A 24,535-nucleotide genomic window follows, 5' to 3' on the forward strand; every position below is an offset into this window, starting at 1 on the left:
CATTTTTTTTAGGATTACTGAGGAGAGGAGTAAGGATTAATTGCTAAACTTCTCCTGCTAAAAGAAAACTCTAGATCCACACCTAATAAAAAAAAAAAATCAGCGCTCAAAAACAAACAATATAGAAGTCACTATGGGCCATATTCAATTAGCCAAGTTACTCGCAAAAGTAACATGGCGTTAAAAGTAATTCTAACTCGCATTTCAGCTCGCAGCTCCGAGCTGTGAGCAGAAGGCCGGCGTTAAAGGTACAGTAATAACGGTATTTACGAACACTATTAGCGTAATAACGGTAATAGTGAGCAAGCCGTTACTTTTGACAGCAACGCGGCCAATTGAATATGCCCCTATGTGTCAGCATATAAATGAAGGAGAATTTTGTGCACACTATTGCTGTATTGGGTTAAGCTCACCTGTCAGCATCAAAGCATCACCTGTAGGTGAGTCCCTAACCAGTGAAACAAATATATATATTCAGGGTGTCACATTTAAAAAATTCCTGAATCTCTATTTTCTTGCAGCACCTGAAGGAAGTGGTCAACTCCCAGAAAAACTAACTAGAAATTAGTGAAAGATAAGGCGCGCGTCTTTAAATTAATGAACTTTGTACTAATGAATAGATCTGCACTTGCGTCACGCATGCTCAGACGAGTCTTTTTGTGACACCAGGATTTCTTGGAGTTTATTACACAGGCTCATATCCCTCCTTACTGATTAGTGGTGCTGTGCAGAAGGGAAATTGTAATATGGAATTACTTACCTGGATATGGTCATACAGCACATTTATATATCCTCCTGTGTTTGATATTGGAAACTGATTTATTTCTTGGCAACTGCACTAAAGACACATTGATGGGAGGGAATTTTTAAAACAGTGTCCTGTCCTAGGAGGTGGGTGGAATCCTCTCTTGCTTACATGTTTTGTTTGCATGTGTTTTTTTCCCAATTCAACCCCTCACACCATGCCCTAAACAAAATGCTCAATTTAAATTATCTGTAGCTCTATATAAATAGTTCATGATGATTTTGTTGAAAATTAGACAAAACTGGGTTATAAACACGCATTCTGCACTACCGCAACACAAAAATAATTGCGTAAAAAAGTGCGACATCTCCAAGAAGCCATAGGCGGTATCTGCATACTTCGCACAACAGAATATAAGTAATTAAAACCACTTCCAACCAACCCATACACAAAATAGCCTAATTCATCCTTGCCCCAAGTATTTCATAAAATTCGATAAGTGCCAAACCAACCTATTCTACCTTTCACTTCCTAAATCCTTAAAAGAATTGCTCATTGACGTGTGACGTCAGACGCAACGTGCTACTTTTCCTTTCGTCGTGTTCTATACACTGCTGTCTGTGGGGTTGCTATGGATACGGTTTCCTAGCAGCTCTCTGGAGTTTACTTGGCCATTTTGCACGCTGCAGTCAAGAAAGAAAAAAACATGGAACCGCTACCGGCTACCTTCTATGGTGACATAGACAGCAAGAACCCGGTGATAGCCACATTTGAAAAGGAAATAAAACAGTTGCTCGGTTTTATGAGGAAGCTGCAACGAACCTCCCCAGGAGAAGCCCACCATCAGGACCACAGGAGAGGGTAACAGCATATGAAGCATTTCCTACAAAACGCAATAAAATGTTAATGTTGCTGTATAAGTTACAGGTGTATGTGCAAGTTTAACAAGGGACTAGCTGCACGGGTTGGCAAACAAGTGGAATATGATTAAAGCCCTTTGTCCTCCACAGTGTCCCTCTTTTAGACTTAACCCCCTCAACACACAATCTCCCTCTTCCCATTGTGCTTTCTAGCCCAGCTCTCTAGCTCCTTAAGAATAAACTGCTGCTACCAACTTTTGCTATTTATGAATACAAACTGCTACATTACTCTCTCTATACATATACAGGTTAGATATAATAATATTTGTTCTTTCTTTTTGTAGAGCTAACATAATGTAGCTACTTCATTGAAGATGTTTATCCACATCAGTACCTGTCCTAGTTCAGCTCACTGTCTAACTTTACACTAGGGAAGTGGTTCCCAAACTGTGCACCTAGGCTCCCTGGGTGCCTCAGAGATCTCACAGGGGTGCCTCGGTCAGGGCCAGTGGTAAGCAAGGCGGGGGACTACTTGGCAATTATTTTGGCTTAGGGGTTCCTTGAAATAATTATGGAGACCTTAAGGGTGCCTTGAACTGAAAATGTTTGGGATCCACTGCACTAGGGTTAATACATCAGATACCAATTAACACATCCTTATGTTTGGCTATGCAAGCATAGTGAAAACATACAAACCATACACAGATAGCGCCTTGCCTTAAAAAAACATCTCTATCACTCATAATTATAGGGCATGCAGGAATAAGCAAATAAGTGGGCTCAAATGAGAGAGACTTGTATTAAAAATTTACATCGATACATGAGTGTACTTTTTAAAATGGTCCACTATCATTATCAATTTAAACTCCACCCAAAACGAAAGAATATAACCTACTTGGGGCACAGTGATCCATTCAGTCTGGTGGGTCTGCCATGGTCAGTGGAGGATATGCTTACACCTGCTGGCAGTGTGTTATTGATTGACAGTGTGATGGCTATGTGAGAAAAAGTGTCTACAGCGGACTGAGGATGCTCTTCTTGCTCCTGCTGGGACAGCCTTTTTTTTATCAGCAGAAATAAGGACGGCATCCCTTAGGGAGGTGCTATATTGATTGTATCACCTCACTTCTGGTAAGTAATATCATGCTTTAAAAAAAAAAAAAAAAAAATATGGAATGCCATCCAAATCTAAAGGAAATAATAATACTAATAAATCTAGAGTTGTGATTTTAAGTGAAATCACTACTACATCATTTACTTTGTCATTCTGCATGTGTTTGGTTCAGATTCTGATCTGAACCACTGTTTATGGAAACAGTTTTTATTTTGTATTCATTTGAACATTTGTTGTGTATTTGTCCATTTTAGGAAGATTTTGGTTACATGCTTGCACTTTTACATACCTCTGTTATTTCTCTAGATCCAGCACTTTGCTTCATATTTGGGTCAAGTATAAACCTCGACTACCAACCTGGTATTATCAAGAAAAGCTTCTTAAGGTTGGAGATAGCCTTGTTCAGATCAAAGTAAGTCAAGGTTATTCATGGGCAAAACATGACTATCAAGTTCCCGTTGCTTGTTTTGCTTCTTTTCATATTCTTCCAATATTGCTGTAAATTTTTTAGATGATTGTCTAACTGGAATTAGTGAATAAAGCTCATAGGTCTTTCAGTATAACAATTGATGATCATAAAATACATGCTTCATTTTTCAATGGGAATGAATCATCAGGCAGTGAGCTATTCTAAGAACATGAATCATTTCCAACATTCGCTTCTGTTCATGGAGTTAGAAGATGAGGTGGTACATTATTTGGAGCTAAAGACGCAGAAAGTAAGATTGTTGTGGTCAAATAAATTGTGTATTGGAAGTGTTTTACTGCATCATTTCTCCCATACTGTTTTATTTCCTGTGTATGAAATGAAATATAGTGTGGGCCATAAAATACAAATAGAATAGTGATAATAGGTGACCTTTTGGGAGACTGCAGGTTTCTAGGTAGATATTTTAAGTGATTGTGGGAGAAAAAGTGTGGAAGAAACTAAAGGCATAGTAGGAGTTACTATGGAAACACAACTGTCACATAGCCTTTGTATCTGAGGACCAAAGTCAGATTACAGAGCAGGTTAGAAAAATGACTTATTTAGAACCTTACTTGCATATATTTGGCGACTTTATTAATTATTTTGTGTACACCATTGTTGAAAACCTGGAACATGCAGCAAGTTGGTCTGAGTCCCTTGTCCTTGTTGGATAGAACATTACAGTTCATTTTATTGTATTATCTGCTTCTGATTTTTTTTTCCCAGGAACATAAGTTAGCACTCTTTCAGTGCTATGAGCGGTACCTTGAACAGTTTTGCTCAGTGGACATCAATGCTGTTACAGATGTGGACCAATTTAAATCTACATTTTTTCCAAGTGGAACAAATGATAAAAAAGCTGCTCTGACGGTATGCTCACTTTAATTGCATCTATATATGAGTAAGTTCAATGTCTGCGGGAATAATTATATTTATGTATGACACTCATGTTTGCTTCTTGTTTGACATGAGTTGACATGAGAACTTGAATCTGAATGTCATAAAGTTGCTATAAGCAGTAGCAGCAATTTAGCGAATAAGAAAGTATATATAGGCCTGGCCAACCTGTGGCTCTCCAGGTGTTGTGAAACTACATGTTCCAGCATGCCCTGTCACCTATGAGCTGGCTATCTACTGGCAAAGCATGCTGGGGATTGTAGTTTCACAGCACATAAAAAGCCACAGGTTGACCAGGCCTGAGCTAACACGATGCAAATGTTAAGTATTTAGACATATGGGAACTGATGCTGAGTTGGCCGTACATCTGTAGATAGTAAAATTTGTACTATACATGCCCACAAAAAATGCTACATGCACATGCATGTATGCAGAGTTGCAAGAATCTACATTTGCGACTGCTTGCAGCTAGAGAAGAGGAACGGGGCAGTGAAGAGGCAGTCTAACATAGGCCAAGTACAGTAAGGGGCGTGATCACACAAATGCAGTTGAGGCAGACTAGCGCAGAGACGTATTTACGCCTGTCAGGAGCTGAATCTCTTGCACCTGCTAGAGGGCAGGTACAAATACATGGTTATGATTGGTTAATTGCCCATTCACATCTGAGGCTGATAGGCGCTCTCTTCATTGATTGTTCAAATATTATAGGATTTTATGGGCATATTTTAAAAATAATTTTTTTGCTACTTTCGTTCGTAGGATGATCTGGTTGTTTGTACTCAAATGTGGGTGTATTTTGCCTGAACCTGGCATATATATATTGTACAGGTGCAAAGCTGGACCCATCTTGAGATGTCTACGACTTAATTATGCTGTTTTTACAAGCAGCTTTTTTGAACGTAAAGTTCGCCCACCTTGTGTCCACATTCGGCAAACTCAGCATTTGACCCTTACTGTCTGTGTAGAGTTGAACGATATTTAGTTAAATGAGACAAACATAAGTTTTAGGGAACCTTTCCTGAATAAAAAAAAAAAAAGAAGCCTTCGTTGCCATCAAATTTCTCCTTCACAATGCAAATTTGTGAAAGTGAATCATGCCCAGGAAAAGTTATTTCTGAGGACCACAAATGTTTGTCAACGCATGCAAGGACGTAACCATTTCTAAAGACACTGGACCCTATCATGGGAGATAGTGGGGAAAATTATAAAATTCATCACCATTGTTACACTCCCAAGAAGTGCTCATTTAGTGTAAAAACACTCAGCGCACAGTGTACAATACTCACAAGACTATGGCCTCCCTCACCTTCTCTACTATCAGAATTCATGAGTCTTGTATAATGATGATGTCACACCTGATTAATGGAAAACTGACTTTCCAGTCATGTGTCTAAAAATGTGTGCTTCTTTCTCTTCTTCTATCTCTTTACTGACGGAGCATAGTTCCCAGCTACCCTGTATGCTCTGGATATTTTATTTTTTGCACGTTTGTTGAAAGCAGTATATCCCTTCTCATTGATGTTCATATGCCTGCCTTTTTTTTTCCCTCCTGATTTTTAGACTGACAAAAGGATTAGATACCCCCCCCCCCCCAACCAATTATTTCGTTAGAATGTTGCATATTTGGTTTGTTAAGTGTTGTTACCTTTCCATCCACCCTTGTGCATGGGTCGACAAAACAATTATCTCTCCCCCTGCAGAACTAATTCTTTTGTGGCTTGCATGTAATTACATGCCAGTTAAACGGTTTCAGCTGCCTAATTGAATAAAAAAAATGCATTGATATTATCTATTATCTTACATCAGAAGACAGACTCCTAAGTTTTCTTAATTCAAATTTAAGTTCAACACGTCGGACACTCAAACCAAGGTAGTTGCGATTTAAAAATAAAAATAACAACTTAAAAAAAACAAAAAAACACCTTGCCCTTCTTTGCCCCAGAACAATTTTGCATCCAGCTAACAGATTTTTTTATAGGCTCTGAATACCTGGTGGTCCTCACCACTACCCTTGCTAACATCTATGAACCAAACCAGATCACATATTTTGGAGCTTTCCTTAAATTGGAGCAGTTTGTACATACCCATTTGCTATATTGCAATGGTTAGATCATTGTATACTTACAATTATCATTTCTGTCATAAGAGATAACACAAGCTGGAAGTATTTCGTACTCATTAAATCTGACGAAGGATTTAATGGTATGGGAGGCTCACAAGGGTTTAAGGGACACTGATAAAACTTGATTCTCTTAGGCGAAAACAGACATAGGAGGAAATAGCATACCTATTGGTGGAACTAATAAAACTGGAACAGACCCATAAAAAACACTCTTTGACCCTTCCACAAATATTACACTCTGTGTAAATGGACAACACGAAGAAGTCTCTTAAAATGACTATGCATGTTTGAATAGGTGAGGCACTATGCTACACAATGTCTTTCACATTTCCAAAAGGGCACCCCAACTACAAATTGCAATTCCCTTCTGGCATTTGCAAACTACTACTTACTAAGAACTATGCAGATATCAGCCATAGGTGGTTGTCTTTCGTTCCATTTCTGCGTTTGCCCCCAATATGAATGAAGCAATTAAAATATCTAGTTTCATGGAAAAAGGTATTGCTATCAAATCCCGCAAATAGTCTTAGGCTCCTGGCCCTGATGGCTTCATGGACAGTTATTCTAAAGAAATTGCCACCTTTCTTATCCCCCACTCAAAAACCTTTTCAATTATATCCTTTGTGGCAAACTACTCCTCACATGAATTTAAGCAGAGCCTTCATGCGGAGTACCTCTACTTGACAAGACCCTTTACCTGCTTCCTGACCCTGATCTAATCTTTTTGACAAATTTTCCTCATTGTCCAATTAATGCACCAAAATATCCAAACCAGTAATATTATCACTACTAGCACTAAACTTTGGTTTCTCATAGTGAGATGATTTTCTGTTCGTAATTAACTTGTCCAAGGATCCCTCTTCTTCTTTCTCAACCACTTTTAGGCAGGAATGGTACTCTGACCTAGGTGTCACTTCCTCAGCCTATTTTTGTGCAAATGTATTTCAAGGTAGACACTAAGTTCACAATCTTTGGAAACATGCGCGCCAATTTGAGCCTTGTTTTGTAGGTTGGTGAATGCTTCAGAAAATGTGCATGCTGGAAACAGTGAAAGTGTCACATCAAGTGTCACAAGTCCAGCCCGGTACCACTTTAGGGCCACAACCTTCATTAAATTTAAACTTTTTTAGTTTCTCTCCTAAATTACTGCTTGACTTTTGCTCATTTACGTTACAAGCTGCGGCAGTGCCTCTAGCCACCGCGACTTGCTGTTGGAGCCTGGCTGCGTCCATCACGACTGGGACTTCACTTCTGGATTTCCCCTGGCCATCGCCAAGGCAACAGCTAGGACACCCTGTTGCTAAGACGCCATGTCCCTGGTTAAGGGACACCGGGCGCATGCACAAAGCATCAAAATTAATTAACTGCCTCTGACCAGAGCCCTGACGTGACCTCTGCCTGATTTCCCAGACTCCGTTAGTACGCCTGTTGTCCTGACCTCTGCCTGATTATCAGACTCTGCTAGGTCGCCTTTCGCCGACCTCTGCCAGCTTCTGGTTTCTGCATGTCCACCGGTCCACCACTGCCTTCTTCCATGCCTGACTCATTTAGCCTCCAGGTATCCTCCTATCGCCCGCACTGCGTTGGCCAAATATAAGCTCTTTGAGCTTAAGACTTTGGGGCATCTGAGTTCCTATGAGCAATTTTCGATCTACGGGAAAGGCAGCTACTATAGGTGAAGACCTCTTTTACCTGTTCTTGGAGTTTGTTTGGGACGCTGGCCAACAATTTATAGCTTTTGTCTTCAGAATAAGGTAATATAGGGCTATATATATATATATATATATATTACATGCATAGTTGCTTACTCTCCCAGAATGTCTGGGAAACTTGCAAATTTCTTGCAATGCAACCTCCTGCATCCTGCCCACTTCCCTAGTGAAGTAAGTGGAAGTGGGGCTTATTGACACACATCACAGCAAATTGCATCATCCTGGCCTCACCCCCAGTGTGTCTAGAAATTAACTTTTCCATAGAAGTGCAACCGTATGGTGCAAAATGTGTTTGTTATAAGTATATGGGTTAAACATGATCTTTGAAACCTCATAGTTTGGGAGAATTTTAATCCATTTGCAGAGAAGGAAGGGCATCGCCGCTTGCTGCAAAGTAGGGCATGCCCTTGTAATTCGAGAAAGCATCGGGGCCAGATGGTCTCAAACATCTTCTATCTTGCCTACCAGGAAGAGCTTAGCCCAGTACTCAAAACCCTTTTAACAAGGCCACAAAGGAATCCTATCTGCCTAAAGAAATGCTGGAGGCTAGGATATTCAACCTCCCCAAGCCTGGCAAGGACCCAGCACATTGCCAAACCTACAGACAGATTGCGCTCTTAAATACTAAACTATTTGCCAAACTGATTGCCAATTGCCTAGTCAATTAAGACCAGGGGATAAATTTATCAAGCTGTGGATTTGAAAAAGTGGAGATGTTGCCTATAGCAGCCAATCAGATTCTAGCTGCTATGTAGTAGAATGTGCTAAGCTAGAATCTGATTGGTTGCTATAGGCAACATCATCACTTTTTCAAACCCTCAGGTGTTTTTCGTGTTGGACATACAAGCCCCTGATAACACGTGCCGGGTACTTAATATATTGTCTACCCACGTGAACTGGGCTCAGCCTCTGCTGCTCCTATCTTTGGATGCTGAAAAGGCATTTGACAGGATACATTGGGATCACCTGAAAGCCATCCTTGCCAAGTTAATCTCTTTAAGCGATTTCCACCCTCTATAGCTGTCCCTCGGCTTGAATTCTCAGTAATGGGTTCCTGTTGACCACTTTTGACGTTACCAACAGGACCAGACAGGGATGCCCTCTTTCTTTTGCTCATTTTCGTACTGGCAATTGAGCCCCTGTCGTAACAGATCAAAACATCCACTATCATTGGCACCTGAATCATGGATACTGTCATTCTTTTCCTGACCGATACTCTGAGGTTTCTTAATACAAAATTAACTCTACTAAAATGGAAGCTATGAGGGTGGGAATCTCGGCAAGATAGGCTTCTCTTCCTCAAGTCCACTTACATATTCCACTGTTGCTCCTCGTCTCTCAAATACCTGAGTAGCCATATCCTACCCCATTCTAAGGACCTCGTAGACTGTAACTATACTGCTCCTACATAATTTCACAGATCTTACTAACTCGTAAGCAGAGTTTAAGGCCTCATGGCTCTATAGGATAGCTGCGCTCAAAATGATGCTTCTTCCAAAAACTTTTAACCTGTTCAGAATCCTACCAGCGTTGGTTCAAGTGCCTTGCGGTTTGTGTGGAGAGGTAGACACCTAGAATAGCTTGGTCATGTTTGTTTCACCCTAAGTTGAGAGGCGGCCTTGCAGCCCCCTTACCTGGAACTCTAGCAACAAGCTGCTAGGCTTGACCAGCTTAAGGACTAGACAGCTCCCCACCCTTGCAAACCATGGGTCTTCAATGAGGCCCATGTGATATCCCCGATAGAAGACTTTCTTTGGTTGGAAGGAAAATCTAGGCCAGCCACTTTGGCTATCCTGCATAGCATTAAAGATTCCTTAGCAAGCTGGAATAAACTACTGAAGGTGGTCCAGGATTTTTCCCTTCCTTCTCTCTTTTCTAGCGGTGGCCTCCATAATCCTGGACCTGCACCTAGATCATTAAATTTCCCAGGGAGTCACTAAGGTCTCAGATCTGACTTCTACAAATACTTCCAGGTACACCACTGGATCCAGTCACAGCAGTCCTGTCCACCTCTGTTGCAGCCCCTCCCCCACATTGTAAGTGAGGCTTCTGATTTACTCCTGTTCCCACGCTGTGAGAATATCTGCCTGGTACCTTCTAAAACGCCCGAAAACTGTAAGCTGCAAGCCCATGTGAAATGGGAGTCTGATCTTGTTCTTCTCCTGATGGATGAGGACTGGGAGCATATTTTCAAGAATGCATATACAATGTCGAGATGCATCAACCACTTGGAGATTCTCAATAAAATAATTCATAGACTATATTACATCCCTGATAAATTGCATAAAATATGGCCCATACTATCGTAGTCTTGTTTGAAGGAGTGTGGAGAAGCCCCATCCCTCTTACACATTTTCCTGGACTTGCCCCAAAATTAATTCTTTATGAGACAAGTGCTTGGATTAATCTGACAAGTAACCTCAATAGCTATCCACCAAAGCCTTCTCTGGCGCTTCACTAACTATACCCACCTGACTTTCAAGATCACCACCGGCATGTTGCGGGACAATTTATTCGCTGCTAGGTCAGCTATTGCTCAGCATTGGAAAAGCCAGGCTCCTCCACCTCTCTAAAATTATAGCAAAGATTCAGCATAGTTATGTGATGGAAACTATTGGCTTCAAGTATTTCAACTCAGCAAATTCCCCCCCCCCCCCCCCCCCTCCCGACAAAGTGGTTCACCTGGTCTGATTATAACACTACCATATGGTAGTTGCAGCCTCGCCTTCTAGCTCCATTTAGGGTTCCTGTACCTTCCTGTGGACCTCCATGCACTCAACTGCTCTCCCTCCAAGGGTGGAAGTTAAAATCACTGTTTTTCAACTGGTCAAATAAATGCTTCGATCACTCGACCACAAGTCAAACAATTCTGGCCACACACGGCCTGATCCAGCCTCTCAGCTCGAACAATGGATGACAACCAATGTACAATTTGGCCACACATTTAGGAGTAGATTTATCAATCCTTCTAAAACTAAAAATTGTAGGTGTTGCTCATAAGAACCAATCAGATTCTGGCTCTTATATATCTAGTACATTAGAAAATGATAGCCAGAATCTTTTTGGTTGATATGGGCAACATCTTCACTTTTCCTTTTTAGAAAATGTGATAAATCTAACCCTTAGTGGTTGACCAATTTCAACACTTGTGTAATGCTTTTGTTGTTCCACATATTAGGCACATACAGGGCATTCTTTCCATAAGGTATTGATAGCTACTAGTGTTTGTAAGAGAATATATATAACAGAGAATAAAAATACAGTAAACCAAACTTTCCTAAAAAATTTCAAGGTTTACTTCATCCGGCAAACGTTTTCAAAAGTATGCCACTCTGAGGGGCATATTCAGTTTCCGCGGCGTTAAAACTACTACCGTTATTACGGTAGTAGTTAGCTGTATTTCAGCTCGCGTCTCAGGGAGCCGCGACCTGAAATCCAGCGAGAAAATTACTGTAATATCGCTTTTTCCGCGCACTATTACAGTAATAATGGTAATAGTGCACGGAGCGCGAGATTTTCGGCATTTCCGCCGACAATTGAATATGCCCCTGAGTGTCATATTGTCAGATGATATTACTAAATATTTTTGCAAATTTACACTGTTTTCTGTGCAGTTTTATTTGAAATTGATCGTTTTGAAAATGATATAATATTAATAAAAGCTGCACTGAAAATAATTAGAAAAAAAGAAAATAGCAAAGAAAAATAAAGACATTTTAAACATAGGATTTCAGATTCAAATACAAGCATAGTCTAATTTGGAAAGGTCTATTACAGATTGGACAACTCGAGTTAACCAGGTGTCTATAACTTTGATTGGGCTGTCAACTAAGGGATTGTGTACACTTTACAGTATTCATAAAACCTACTTTAAGAAGCTCAGGGAAGATCCAGGGATATTCTCCTTTTCCAAAATTGTGTTCAAGATAGTATGCCAAGTAGATCCTGTTGAGTTTTCAATAACAATATTTTAAACAAATTGAATTGTGTAGTACTTAACTGAAAGCTGCATATTTTGTTTTGAAATGTCAACACATGTTCCATCACAAATCCTTTTCATACGTTTCAGTTCCATGCCCTGCAAGGACGGTGCATTTGTATTTATCAGTTGGTGAAGACTAATGATGCCAATCTTAAGAATGAAGAATCAGTGAAGAAGTGCCTGAGTATACTAGCGTTTCTTCAGCTCATCATGGAGGTTGTCCTCCCACAGGAACATCTCTGCTGGCTAATTTTCAATGGTATGTACCTCATCAAGCCACGCAGCAGCAGTAGGTCCAAATATCCAACCAAATTTCTTATGGCTTTGAAGTTGACATTGGGTTATATTGAGATACAGTGGTATATGCAGCAACAAACTGCAATGAAGAAATTTCAAATCATTAACTGAAAAAAATGTTGTTCACCTAGTGCAGACATACAGTAGCTGCAATCCCATAATCCATTTCTGGAAACTGCCCCTAAGATTCCCAGGTCCAGATGACAATGACATGGTAAAAAATGTAGAAAGTCCTGTCTATTTTTGCTTTAGGGTCACTCTCTTTGTTGCTTATTCAGTTCTCATTTATATGTTAAATTAATCATTAGAGGGAGGGAACTCCCCTCCACTCCCAAAGATGCTGGCATTCTGCATGATGTCAAAATATTCCATTAACACTGAAAGATCACAGTTTGTGGTGTTGCCTAAATTACAGATTTTACTTGTTTTATAGTTTGCAAAATAATACGGTTTAGGGGTTTGCGAACCGCGATGCATTGGAAGTGGTTTGAGTTTTCACCTTCCTAATCGCTGGATGATAAATCAATCTGAAAACCGTATCCATTGTGTGGCAGTTTGCAAACTGTATAATAAACTGTACTTTAGTGAATTTCCCTCTAAGTCTTTCAATGTAGTTTTGTCCATCACTACACCTCTAATACCATACTGTGACCTATGAGGCATTACTGCTGACATGCATTATTTTACATTCAGCAAATTTCAGCTTCCATTGTTAGTATGTATGTGCAGTATATTATTTTAGAACATTATAGCTTTGATTACAAATAATTTGATAATGTGTAGTTTTTACTGTTTTCATTATAACATTAAACTGTTTGTATTTCCAGGTACTCTTCATATATACACCATATGCAGACATTTAATGGTTTTGGGGCATTCATCACAGGTAAGACCCTATGATTAATAGATCAAAATTCTGACACGCTATTTAAACGAAAGTTGATAACAGAATCACTTTGAAGACAAGGAGCTATATAGTGATTCGGTCAGACTTTGGTAAATGGTAGTCCTTTGAAAAATATGGAAATAAATACAAAAGTTTTTAGATTGATACAGATACTTTTGAAAAACATACAAATTTGAGTAGAGAACTCTAACAAAACAAAAAACATTATGGGGGGATTCAATTGACAGCAAGTTCTATGCTTGGGTTTTGACAAACTGGCGCTACCGTTTTCAGCTAAACCCGCGTAAAAAAATTGTGCAATTCAATTGAAAAATAGGTAACGCTGCCCCCGCGCTTTAATCATTGGTGCATGCAAATTTTTAGGGGAGTGAACGGGATGTATACAAAAAAAAAAAAAAAAGGATTGGCATACATTAGATTGCATTACACAACCTTTCTATTTTATAATATCTACATACAGTAATTTCATTTAGCATATTTTTTTATTTTGCTATATTTTACTATAGAATCATCTATACCATGTGTGACTGGATCACATATAAATAACTTATGGTATAAATTTATTTAAAAGAAATAGCGCAGGATGCTTATTTATCTAAATTGCCAATGCACTTATTTTTAATATTGTGTATATTTGGGTAAGGGAAATCGTTATTTCTGAGACCAGGGTAGAATTTTTTTTTTTGCTGATTTAACCTTTCTAAAGCAAGTGCCTATTTCTGATGTATACATCTGATACAATGAGCCTTTGTTTAGAAAGTCTGCTATGTATTGTGATGTGGGAAAATGACTTGTTAGAAGTTTATACCTTTCTTTGGGAATGTGTATTCTGCAACTCTTGGAACAAAATGTTTAATACTAATCAGGCCTTTTAATGTGTGAGGTTTAACTTGGAGACAGAAAGGTTTAATTGAAAACGTGCTACGAGATTTCCTGCATCTAAAACAAAGATGCAGGACATCACAGCGTTTCTAGAATTTCACAGATAAGTGTAAATATTGTTAGTTTTGCAATTCAGGTAAATCTATGCTTTGGTAAACAGGGTACATCCTGATTCTAAAAATAGCTTGTGTCCAAATGTGTATAAAAAGCACTGTCCTGTACACTGAAATGTATCATTCTGATATTCCATCTGACCTGACCACTGATACTTTTAATCAGTGGAACTGTCCTTGTCAGGACACTTGAGCAATAAACATCACTCTGCTTCAAAGACCTGCTTGACAACTTATTCAAAATTGCTGTAATCCTGTGACCTGCAGATTAGACCCTAAATCTAATCCGTTCATCGGCTGTTTCTGAGGTTGGACCTAGCTCTCCCTACCCTGCAGCTCTGGTCAGTGATAGGCCAGGGGGGACCCATCCACGGCAACCCAACAATCTCATCCACATCTCTCCTCTTCCCTCTCTTCCACTATCCTGTGGTCTCTGGAATGCCAGATCAGTCTGCAACAAATTGAACTCTATTCATGATCTCTTCATCTCTAGATCCTTCAACCTGCTTGCCTTCACTGAAACCTGGCTGTCCCCTGAGGACACTACCTCTCCAGCTGCTCTATCTTTCGGGGGCTTGTCCTTCTCCCACACACCCAGACCTGGAGAACTGCAAGGTGGTGGCGTCGGCATACTTCTCTCCTCCTGCTGCTCTTTTCGGGATCTTCCCCCTGAACCCTCTCCTTCCTCCTTTGAGGTACACTCTATCCACCTATTCCACCCAGTCCACCTTCGTGTTGCTGTTATCTACCGTCCTCCTGGTCCTGTCTCCCAATTTCTTGATCACTTTGCCACCTGGCTCCCTCAATTTCTCTCCTCTGACCTTCCCTCCCTGATCTTGGGGAATTTTAATATCCGTGTAGACAATTCCTCAGACCCTGCTGCCTCTAAACTTCTCTCCCTTTCCTCCTCCCTTGGTCTCTCTCAATGGACCTCCTCTCCCTCCCACCGCAGTGGCCACTCCCTAGATCTGGTTTTTACACTCCCTTGCAAACTCTCAAATCTTTAGGCCTATGTAACCTCGGTACTGTCTCTGACCTCAATAATTCACCTTTTCCTCTCTCGGACCACCATCTCCTCTCTTTTAGCATCTCTCCACCCCTCTCATCGTCCCCGGCCCCCAAGGTTACTCTCACCAGGCGTAATCTTGACACAGTTGATCCTACCACTTTCTCCTCCTCCCTGGGCTCGCTCCTCTCCCCCATCACCACTCTTTCTTGCACCGATAAGGCTGTCTCCTTCTACAATCGCACTCTTACCGCTGCACTTGACTCTGTCGCCCTGGCTGTCACCGTCAAGCTTCGTCGGTCCCCGCCACAACCGTGGCACACTAAACTTACCCGCTATCTTCAAAAATGCTCCCGCAGTGCAGAACGGCTTTGGAGAAAGTCACGCACTCATGCTGACTTCCTCCACTTCAAGTTCATGCTTGCCTCTTATAGTTCGGCCCTTTCCATCTCTAAACAATCTTTCTTCAAAGCTCTCATTTCTTCCCAATTCTCCAACCCCCGTCGGCTTTTTGCCACCTTCAACTCCCTCCTCTCCCCTCCCCCTCTCCCACTCCCCACCACGCTCTCTGCTGTCAACTTTGCTACCCACTTCACTTCCAAGATTGAGTCTATACGTCATACCATCTCCCAGCAGTCCCTTCTTACACCACCCTCTCCCCCCTCCATGCCCATTCTGTCCCCCTTCTCACCCTCCTCTGCTGCTGCTATCTCCTTTCTCCCCTCCCCTCCAGCTAGCTCACCCTCCTTCTCTTCCTTTACTCCAGTATCTGCAGATGAAGTCCATACCCTTCTCTCTTCCTCTCCCCCCTCCACTTGCACACAGGATCCAATCCCCTCCCCCCTCCTCCGCTCCCTCTCTCCTGAAGCCTGCTCCCACCTTGCACACCTCCTCAACCTCTCCCTCTCCTTTGGAATCTTCCCCTCCTCTTTTAAACATGCTCTTGTCTCCCCCATACTCAAGAAACCGTCCCTTGATCCCGCCTCTCTCTCTAATTACCGCCCTATTTCACTTCTTTCTTTTGCCTCCAAACTCCTTGAACGGGTTGTCTACAACCGTCTCGCCTCCTTTCTTTCCTCTCACTCACTACTTGACCCGCTCCAATCTGGTTTTCGCCCCCTCCACTCAACTGAAACTGCCCTCACTAAGGTCACTAATGACCTTCTCCTCGCTAAATCCAATAGACACTACTCCCTTCTTATCCTTCTTGACCTCTCTGCTGCCTTCGATACCGTTGACCACGCACTCCTTTTGCAAACTCTCAAATCTTTAGGCCTATGTAACACTGTCCTCTCCTGGTTTTCCTCTTACCTCACCAACCGCTCCTTATCAGTCTCTACTCATGATTCTACATCACCCCCTCTTCCCCTACCCGTTGGCGTTCCTCAAGGCTCCGTTCTTGGCCCACTGCTTTTCTCCCTTTACACCTCCTCCCTTGGTGTCCTCATCCACTCCTTTGGCCTCCAGTACCACCTCTATGCTGATGATACCCAAATCTATCTTTCATCCCCTGACCTCTCCCCTTCCCTTCTGTCTCGTGTCTCCTCCTGTCTCTCGGCCATCTCATCTTGGATGTCCCAACGCTTCCTTAAACTCAATATTTCCAAGACCGAGCTTATAGTCTTCCCCCCTGCCTGGACTCTCCCACCTCCCCCCTCTCTATTTCTGTTAATAACACTACCCTCGTTTCTGTCCCCCAAGTCCGATGCCTTGGGGTCATCCTTGATTCCTCCCTCTCATTTAAGCCTCACATTCTGTCCCTCTCTAAATCCTGTTACTTCCACCTTCGGAATATATCTAAGATACGTCCCTTTCTCGCCACGAAAACACTTGTTCACTCGCTTATTATCTTTCGCCTTGACTACTGTAACCTTCTTCTCTCTGGCCTACCTGATTCTCGCCTTGACGCTCTTAAGTCTATCCTCAATGCTGCTGCCCGCCTCATTTTTCTCTCCCGCCGCTCTATCTCTTCGGTCTCCCTCCAACAGTCACTACATTGGCTCCCCATACCCTACAGAATTAAATTTAAACTCCTCACCCTCACCTTTTAAAGCTCTTAGTCAATCTTCCCCTCCCTACATCTCCAATCTCATATCTACCTACACTCCTACCCGCCCCATCCGCTCTACCTCTGACCGCCGCCTCACTACTTCACTGATCACCTCCTCTCACTCTCATCTTCAAGACTTTGCCCGGGCTGCTCCCCTGCTGTGGAACGATCTTCCACGTTCCATCAGGTTAGCATCTACTTCCAAAGGCTTCAAGCGTGCCCTTAAGACTCATTTCTTTATTCATGTCTATCAGTCCTCCTAACTTTCTTGTCCTGGCTCTCTCCCCTAGTTAGTACCACCCTTTATATGTCTCCCCCCTCCCTTTAGGTTGTAAGCTCTCATGAGCAGGGCCCTCATTCCTTGTGTGCTCCTTCTACTGTTCCTTCACCCTCTCTACCTCTTGGCCTGCTTCGCTAGCCCTGTTTTCCCTGTTTTATTAATTTTCGGCCTCCTTCTTGCTGATTTCTACTATCCCTTTCACTATCTGTCAGATATAATCTGATTTGCTTTACCCTGTCACCTGTGTTTGTATATATTTGTGTATCATGTTGTGTCTTGGTTCTGTTTTCTGCATATGTAATGTACGGCGCTACAGACCCTTTGTGGCGCCTTATAAGTCAAAGATTATAATAATAATAATAATAATAATAATAATAATAATAATAATAACAACCCTGATCCATAGTAAGAGGTCCGGAGTTACCAGCCCAAGTGTACCAGCATGGGAGTACACTAGCTGTGACAGATACCCAGAAGGAACGTGGTTCTGAGCGCCTTAAAGCGGCTCAGTGGTGGCAGCATTGTAAGCCCCTCAAAAGAGGTGTGAGATAAAACAGCATATTGGCCTGTTTAACGCTCCACGTTAAAAAACAATTAAATAGCTTTTAACGTGGCTGCCTCTCGCACACCTTATATTTTTAATTTATCTTCTACTTGAGTGCGATAGGACCATTTGAGCAAAAAAAAATGGTGCATTAAAAATTGAAGTGAATAGCGGTCCAAAATGAAGAAAAAATACGTTATAATGATTCAACACAGTGTTAAAAAATAATTTGTGGTCCATTGAATACCCCCCTATAAAGTTAAAGGGGGGTATTCAATTGTTAGCGTTAACGGGGAAAAACGAGCGCTCAAAAAATCTTAGCGTTAATACGGTAATTACTCGCGAAATTTCAGCGGTGAGCTGAAATTCCGCGAGTAAACTACCGTATTAACGCTTTTTGCGCGCAATATTACCGTATAAACGGTAAAACGGTAATATTTTTTGAGCGCTCGTTTTTTCCCGTTAACGCTAACAATTGAATACCCCCAAAGAGTCATTTAACCAGGATTTTGTTTTGATTTTGAAACGATCTAATAAAAGTGGATATTTAGGAAATAAATCAAATTAAAAATAGAGAAAAAAAACAAACAATTTAAGGAATATCAAGGGTCCAGCATAGTACAAATACCAGTACCAATGTAATTGGTGGCCAAAATTGTTGATGCCCTCCTAGGAATATACCAGAATGGTGAAAAGATGTAAGGAGTACAAGTCTAATGAAACTTATTCATGCAAACAAGAAGAATGCCATACATATCCCTAAACTCAAAAATCATATTAGCTTTTTTTGTTCTGTACTAAATCATCTTGCTCACAATAACTCCTGGAGAATTTTTGTTAGATAAGACATGTTTGTGGCTTCCTCTAGTCCCTTTTAGTGAACATGCCTGCTTGCACCTACTGCATAAGAATAGTGCCTTTGGCAGTAGGTATGTGAAACAGTCTTTCCAGGAGAACACAACTTTATATTTTTTATTTTTATATTTATGTTTGTGCTATGTGCCCACCTGCCCTCAATGTAGCAGAACAGATCACCACCAGGTAAAAATATCTGTACTGTCAGAAAATGAGCTGCCTATGTCCCTACAGATATGCCCTATGGAAATAGTATATGACTGTATTTTATTTTGCTTATTGTATTGAACCACTTAAATAAAATGATGAATACAGGACAAGGTATTTCATACTAATAAGGATTGAAATCATATTCCCTGAAATAAATAGTAATTCCAAGAGATCACTTCTGTGAAAGTCGGCTGCACCCGTTCTGATAAGATTACGAGTAGCGACTCTGGGGGGGGGCGCAGGTGATGGCAATGTGGGCCCCTGAGGAACTATAGTACATTATGATGGCATACACAGACATTGACTGGCTTTTTCAGCCCATTTTTATTTACCTAACCCCTCCTGCCTGTCCCGGGTACCGTTCTGCTGAGCCTTTGTGTACTTTGTGTACCAGGACCAGTGCCTAACCATGCCTCATCTTAATAGTTCAATTTTTCTCAGGATTTTTCCAAAGAGGCAAGATTTACTGATATGGGGTATGACCAGGGTAGATTGTAGATAGTGGGGGAAGTGGATTTGGGCATCTCCATTTTTTTTTATCTTTTAATTGGGAATAATAGGAGGTATGGCTGTGTATGTCATGGGCCATCATTTCACTGCTTCCATCCTAAACTGCAACTGAACATTGAAATGTTAAATCCCTCAACTTTCTGTATAGAATGTAGTGCATTTATCACAGAAACTGCATTTCCTCATCCACCAGAAAACCCAGTGACATCACCAGGTTCCCTTGGGTAGGGGAGACTTTACCTGACAAGACCTCCAGTACACACAGGTACCATCTCCTGGGCCAGGGCTGCAGATAATGCAATGCAACCATTTATAAGTCCTTTCCCCCTTGCCTAACCTAACATTAACTGCTATATTGTGTATTGCCATGGACACCCAGAAGTAGTCTGCATGAATTAGCAGTCAGACAGTGGGACAGACGTCTGCTCTTACACAGGAGTTTACAGAAGGCAGTTTAGGGCTTTAAGAGTTACGTAATGAGAGAAGAAATACAGATATATTAACTTCAGCTAATTTTCCCCCTGTATGACAGATTTGAGCAGAACCATGTCTGGAGACTGCGTAAAAGGTTGCTGTTATAGAGAATGTTAGAGGAAAGGGGAAATTGTTTCTGAATATTGTCTGCTGCTTGTCATAGTTATAAGGCTGGACTTCCAGGTTGTGTGCTAGTAGCATTACTTGTTGGAAAACTGAAAATACATGAACTGTATATGTTGTATCAAAACATTGATATGGTTGCTAAATTATGATGAATAAGTATATATAACATTAAATCCATTTCAACTATACCTGTTGATTTCAATGATAATGTGGTAGTAGTAGAATATATTGAATTGATTTGTAGGTTTATAAATAGATTATATTATGGGTATTATAATAATTTCAAAAACAGTGATGTGTATGTCTGGTTCAGTCCACTGCTTCTCTCTGCACTTTCACTCTACTTGCAGACAGGATGAAGAACTGTGGTCAGGAAACAGCATGAGTCCTTGTCTGGACATGAGGGATGAGGCTACCTAGCTAGTGGGGTTGGCCAAAAGTAGACAATTGTTGATATTACTGAAATTGTTCCTGTGTTTCCCCTTCTATTTTGACGGTAAGGGGTACGTTTACTAAAACTTATAAAAAGGAAAGTGGATGTGTTGCTCATAGCAACCAGTCAGATTCTAACAATGATTTTCTAGAATGTAGTAGATAAATGAGAGATAGACTCTGATTGGTTGTTATTGGCAATACCTCCACTTCCTTTTAATAGATTTTAGTAAATTTACCCTTAGGACTGAAATGACTTCAAAAATGTTACTGTCACTTTTATTTATCTGTTCAGCATAAGAGGAGATATCTGGTCACCACTCACAGCTATAAGACCTTTACAGTGCTCCATCCTAATGTTTCTGTTAGACTATATTGCTTCATATTGTTCACTATTAATACAAGGGTCAATTTAGAAATTTTGTTTACTGAGTGTGAAAGTATTTTTTTACATTTACTATGTTTAAACTTTGTTATGTGCCTTGCACAATATCTGATGTTAATGATTTCTTCTAAGTTTCTAAATTGCTATTTTCTTGTATTGGTTGTAACTGAAAATGCAAAATAAAATAATATATGAAAGCACAGATGCCCTCTTGAAACATAAGTATCACTGCAGGCACAAATGTTGTGTTTAATAAATATGGTGTATAAATAAAATATCTGATACATTAAATAATCACTACACATGTTATTTATTGTAAATTCTAGCAAAAAATAGAAAAGTAGATATCTTCCAGAATAGAATTTGGAGTTGCTATATATACTGTAATGTACACTGCTGTGCAACCTTTCTTCCTCTGAAGAGAACCTGAAAATGCCTTATTTTATGCAGAACCTGTTACAGGAGCGTATTTAACACGTTTCCCTTAATGTATACCTCCCAATACTTCTGTCCCCACCAGCAGGACAGGGGGCTGTAAAGCACTAGGCTGCCCATTACAAACCTCCTTTCCCCTAACATTCCCACCCACGGGCAAATATGTCCCGAGACAGGACTGTGGGGCAGAGGAAGTAATATTATTATTATTATACCCAGTATCCTTATCTAATTGTGACCTCTAGTGGCTACTTTAGGCAAAAGATGTCATATGAAAATCACTAATTACAGGTAGTATTTGTTCTTCTTGACTATGTACACACTTTTATCAGAGTCTATAATAAAATAACAAATGTCAGTCTTCTGTTGTCATGGACTTATTGCCGGATTTATTACTTTAGTGTCAGTAAACTAATTTATCGATGTACCAGATATGGAACACGCTTCATTCAGCTATAACTGTCAGATCCCTATCAGTAATTTATCAGGAAATAAATATGTGCAACACCTATCTTTATTTCAGGCCCTAGAGTTCCTGTTATGGGCGAGCATTTGCATGGAGTCCTCTGTTCCTCTCCTGTCTGTCCACTACTTGACATGGAGGACAACACTGTACACAGCTGTGTGTCAGTCTTACTTTGACTGCCGAGAAGGTATCCATGGAGAGGTACAGTAGCAGTTTCTGTAAAGTGTAATACTGTTTGTTTCAAAGCCATTATTATGCAATAAAAACATATTTAGGCCTGTATACTATTAAAACAGTGATATGCTGGGGTCATGAGTTTCCCAACCATGGCCTTATCTGTGTGGAGTTTGTATGTTCTCCCTGTGTTTGTGTGGGTGTCCTCCGGGTGCTCCGGTTTCCTCCCACACTCCAAATATATATTAGTAGATTAATTGGCCTCTATCAAATTGACCCTAGTCTGTGTTTCTGTCTGTCGGTTGGTGTTCGGGAATTTAGACTGTAAGCTCCAATGGGGCAGGGACTAATGTGAGTGTGCTCTCTGTACAGCGCTGCGAAATTAGTGGCGCTATATAAATAAATAGATGATGATTATGTGGTACAATAGAGGCTTTTAAGGGCTACTGGTAGTCTCACTCCACAGAAAGTGTCAGACAAACTTGGTTGGTGACTGTTCCCACAAGGGGGTTTCAGATCAGGATCTTGTCCAGAGGACACCCATATATTTGGTTTCTAGTCAGGATCCTTTTCTGAAAAGTCCTGATGGCAGGATCCAGACTTGAAACAGTTAAACCTGAAATTATGTCTTATGACCTGGCAGATGATGGTATCCATAATATATTTCCTTTATTCACTATGTAAACCCACAGAAGGGCCACTAATATATTATAATTACATGTTCAAGGTCTTGATCCTATTAAAATAATTATGTTGTACTAAAGCAATTATTGAGACCTGATCATAATAACCTGTCCAGACTATACACACATACTTTGTTTCTGGTCAGGCTGCTGTTCTGGAACATCTTCATGTAATCCAGATTCTATGCATTATAATGACACTTAAAAGATTTAAGTAAATTGGATTAAGGAGATGCCAGCCTAATAGGCGTTTCATGTTTTATAATACACAAGAGATGCTAATATCTGTAAAGGTGTAAAAAATAAATGTATAAACAGTGAGTTCTTGTTATCACTTTTGCATTACAAGGAATAATACACCCCTGCTGTAAATGTATTACAGATATTCGAGATCACCTTAGCTTTTCCTGACCTGTATAACAGCACTTGATCTGTGCCCTCATGCCCTTTTTGGTTCTCCTTGGTGACAGCTAATATTCTTATTATTTACAATGCGTCAACACAATTTTAAATATAATTTATTTACAGTTACATAATTCATTAATTATGAAATATTCAATCTGTGGGGCTTGTTCATCTAAAAAAAACCACAGAAACAAACTATGTCTGAGTGCTGGTAATGGTAGCCAATAAAATCTTCTTGTACACACTTATGTGATATAACTACCACTCCCCTTTACTTAGTTAATGAGGAGGCTAGACCATGTACCAGGAAAGAGAAAGATTTTTTTGGTGAGCATTCTTTTTATATGCTTTGGGGTCCAGACCTTAACTGATAGTATAATATATTCAATTATTCTCCCTGAGATAGAAACCAACACAAAAATATTGGATTAAATATATGCTTACTGTTACTTATATTTTTTTTTAGGTACAGGTCAGGCATTTCTTATCTGGTTACCCATTATCTAAAAAGTGTCAAAAACCAGAAAAGAAAAAAGAAAATTATTGCTGCTGTTATTTTTGGCAATTTTCTCATGCAACACAGATCTGCATCTTTGTGGGACGAGAATGGGGTCATGTTTCAGTTGATTTTAGGCATGCTGTTCCAAATCACAGAAAAACCCCAAACATTCCAGATAGCCCATCCCATACCGGTATATTATTCTTATGACCATTTTGCATACGTGCACCATTGCTTTTTATAACATTAATTTACTTATCTTTGATCCTCTAAAAGAAATGTTTAAGGCAGAGGTTTTTTTTGTGAAGGAGAATCATATTAACCTGTGCAAGGTTTACCCCTTGTCTACTAGACAGCAACATGCTCTATTCAATGTATGACAACAGATAAAAACATTTATTTTCATGTTAAGTGGTGGCATCTGAGTTACTGTTACCTGTATGGGTGACTGCATATAGATCTCTTCATTGATGTCACCTCCGTGAAGCCCTTAAATCATGTGCTCTTGAGTGGGGTTCACATGGTCATTGACCTTGTCACACTGGTCTGCCTGTAAAAACCAATGACTACCAACTGATTTATTATTTCTTCTCACAAAACAATAAGAGCATATTCAATTCCGATCCGATGTAACGCGCGTTACCGCGGTAAATGCGCAGTACTGCCGGTAATACGGTACCGCAATAACGCGGATTTTCGTACGCAGCCCTATGGGCTGCGAACGAAAATCCACGTTATTGCGGTACCGCGGATTAGGTTAGCGGCCGTTCCGGCGCGATCCCGCGGATCGGGATCGGAATTGAATATGCCCCTAAATGTTTTCATTTATCAATAACATTCGCAAGTGTATACAAAATAGTCTAAAACTGCTAGAAACAAGTTCTTATGCTCACATTGTACA

At 40.5% G+C, this 24,535-nt stretch overlaps 2 protein-coding genes across 2 annotated transcripts in view; one reads left to right on the forward strand and one right to left on the reverse strand.

Moving 5' to 3' along the window:
• The window catches only part of CDK17 (cyclin dependent kinase 17), a 176,587-nt gene extending 175,568 nt beyond the window's left edge, over window positions 1–1,019 (reverse strand). Inside the window, exon 1 of the mRNA XM_075209326.1 lies at window positions 761–1,019. The gene's annotated coding sequence lies outside the window, so the exon portion shown is untranslated. The remainder of the gene's footprint in view (window positions 1–760) is intronic.
• Window positions 1,020–1,440: 421 nt separating this feature from the next.
• CFAP54 (cilia and flagella associated protein 54) overlaps window positions 1,441–24,535 on the forward strand; it is a 234,432-nt gene continuing 211,337 nt past the window's right edge. The window contains exons 1-6 of the mRNA XM_075205979.1: window positions 1,441–1,606; window positions 3,026–3,131; window positions 3,915–4,058; window positions 11,989–12,160; window positions 13,026–13,084; window positions 21,931–22,074. Coding sequence (XP_075062080.1) covers window positions 1,452–1,606; window positions 3,026–3,131; window positions 3,915–4,058; window positions 11,989–12,160; window positions 13,026–13,084; window positions 21,931–22,074 — 780 coding nt within the window. The 5' untranslated portion in view covers window positions 1,441–1,451. The remainder of the gene's footprint in view (window positions 1,607–3,025; window positions 3,132–3,914; window positions 4,059–11,988; window positions 12,161–13,025; window positions 13,085–21,930; window positions 22,075–24,535) is intronic.

Source organism: Mixophyes fleayi, chromosome 4 (assembly GCF_038048845.1).
Source record: "Mixophyes fleayi isolate aMixFle1 chromosome 4, aMixFle1.hap1, whole genome shotgun sequence".
Classification (NCBI taxonomy): Eukaryota; Metazoa; Chordata; class Amphibia; order Anura; family Limnodynastidae; genus Mixophyes; species Mixophyes fleayi.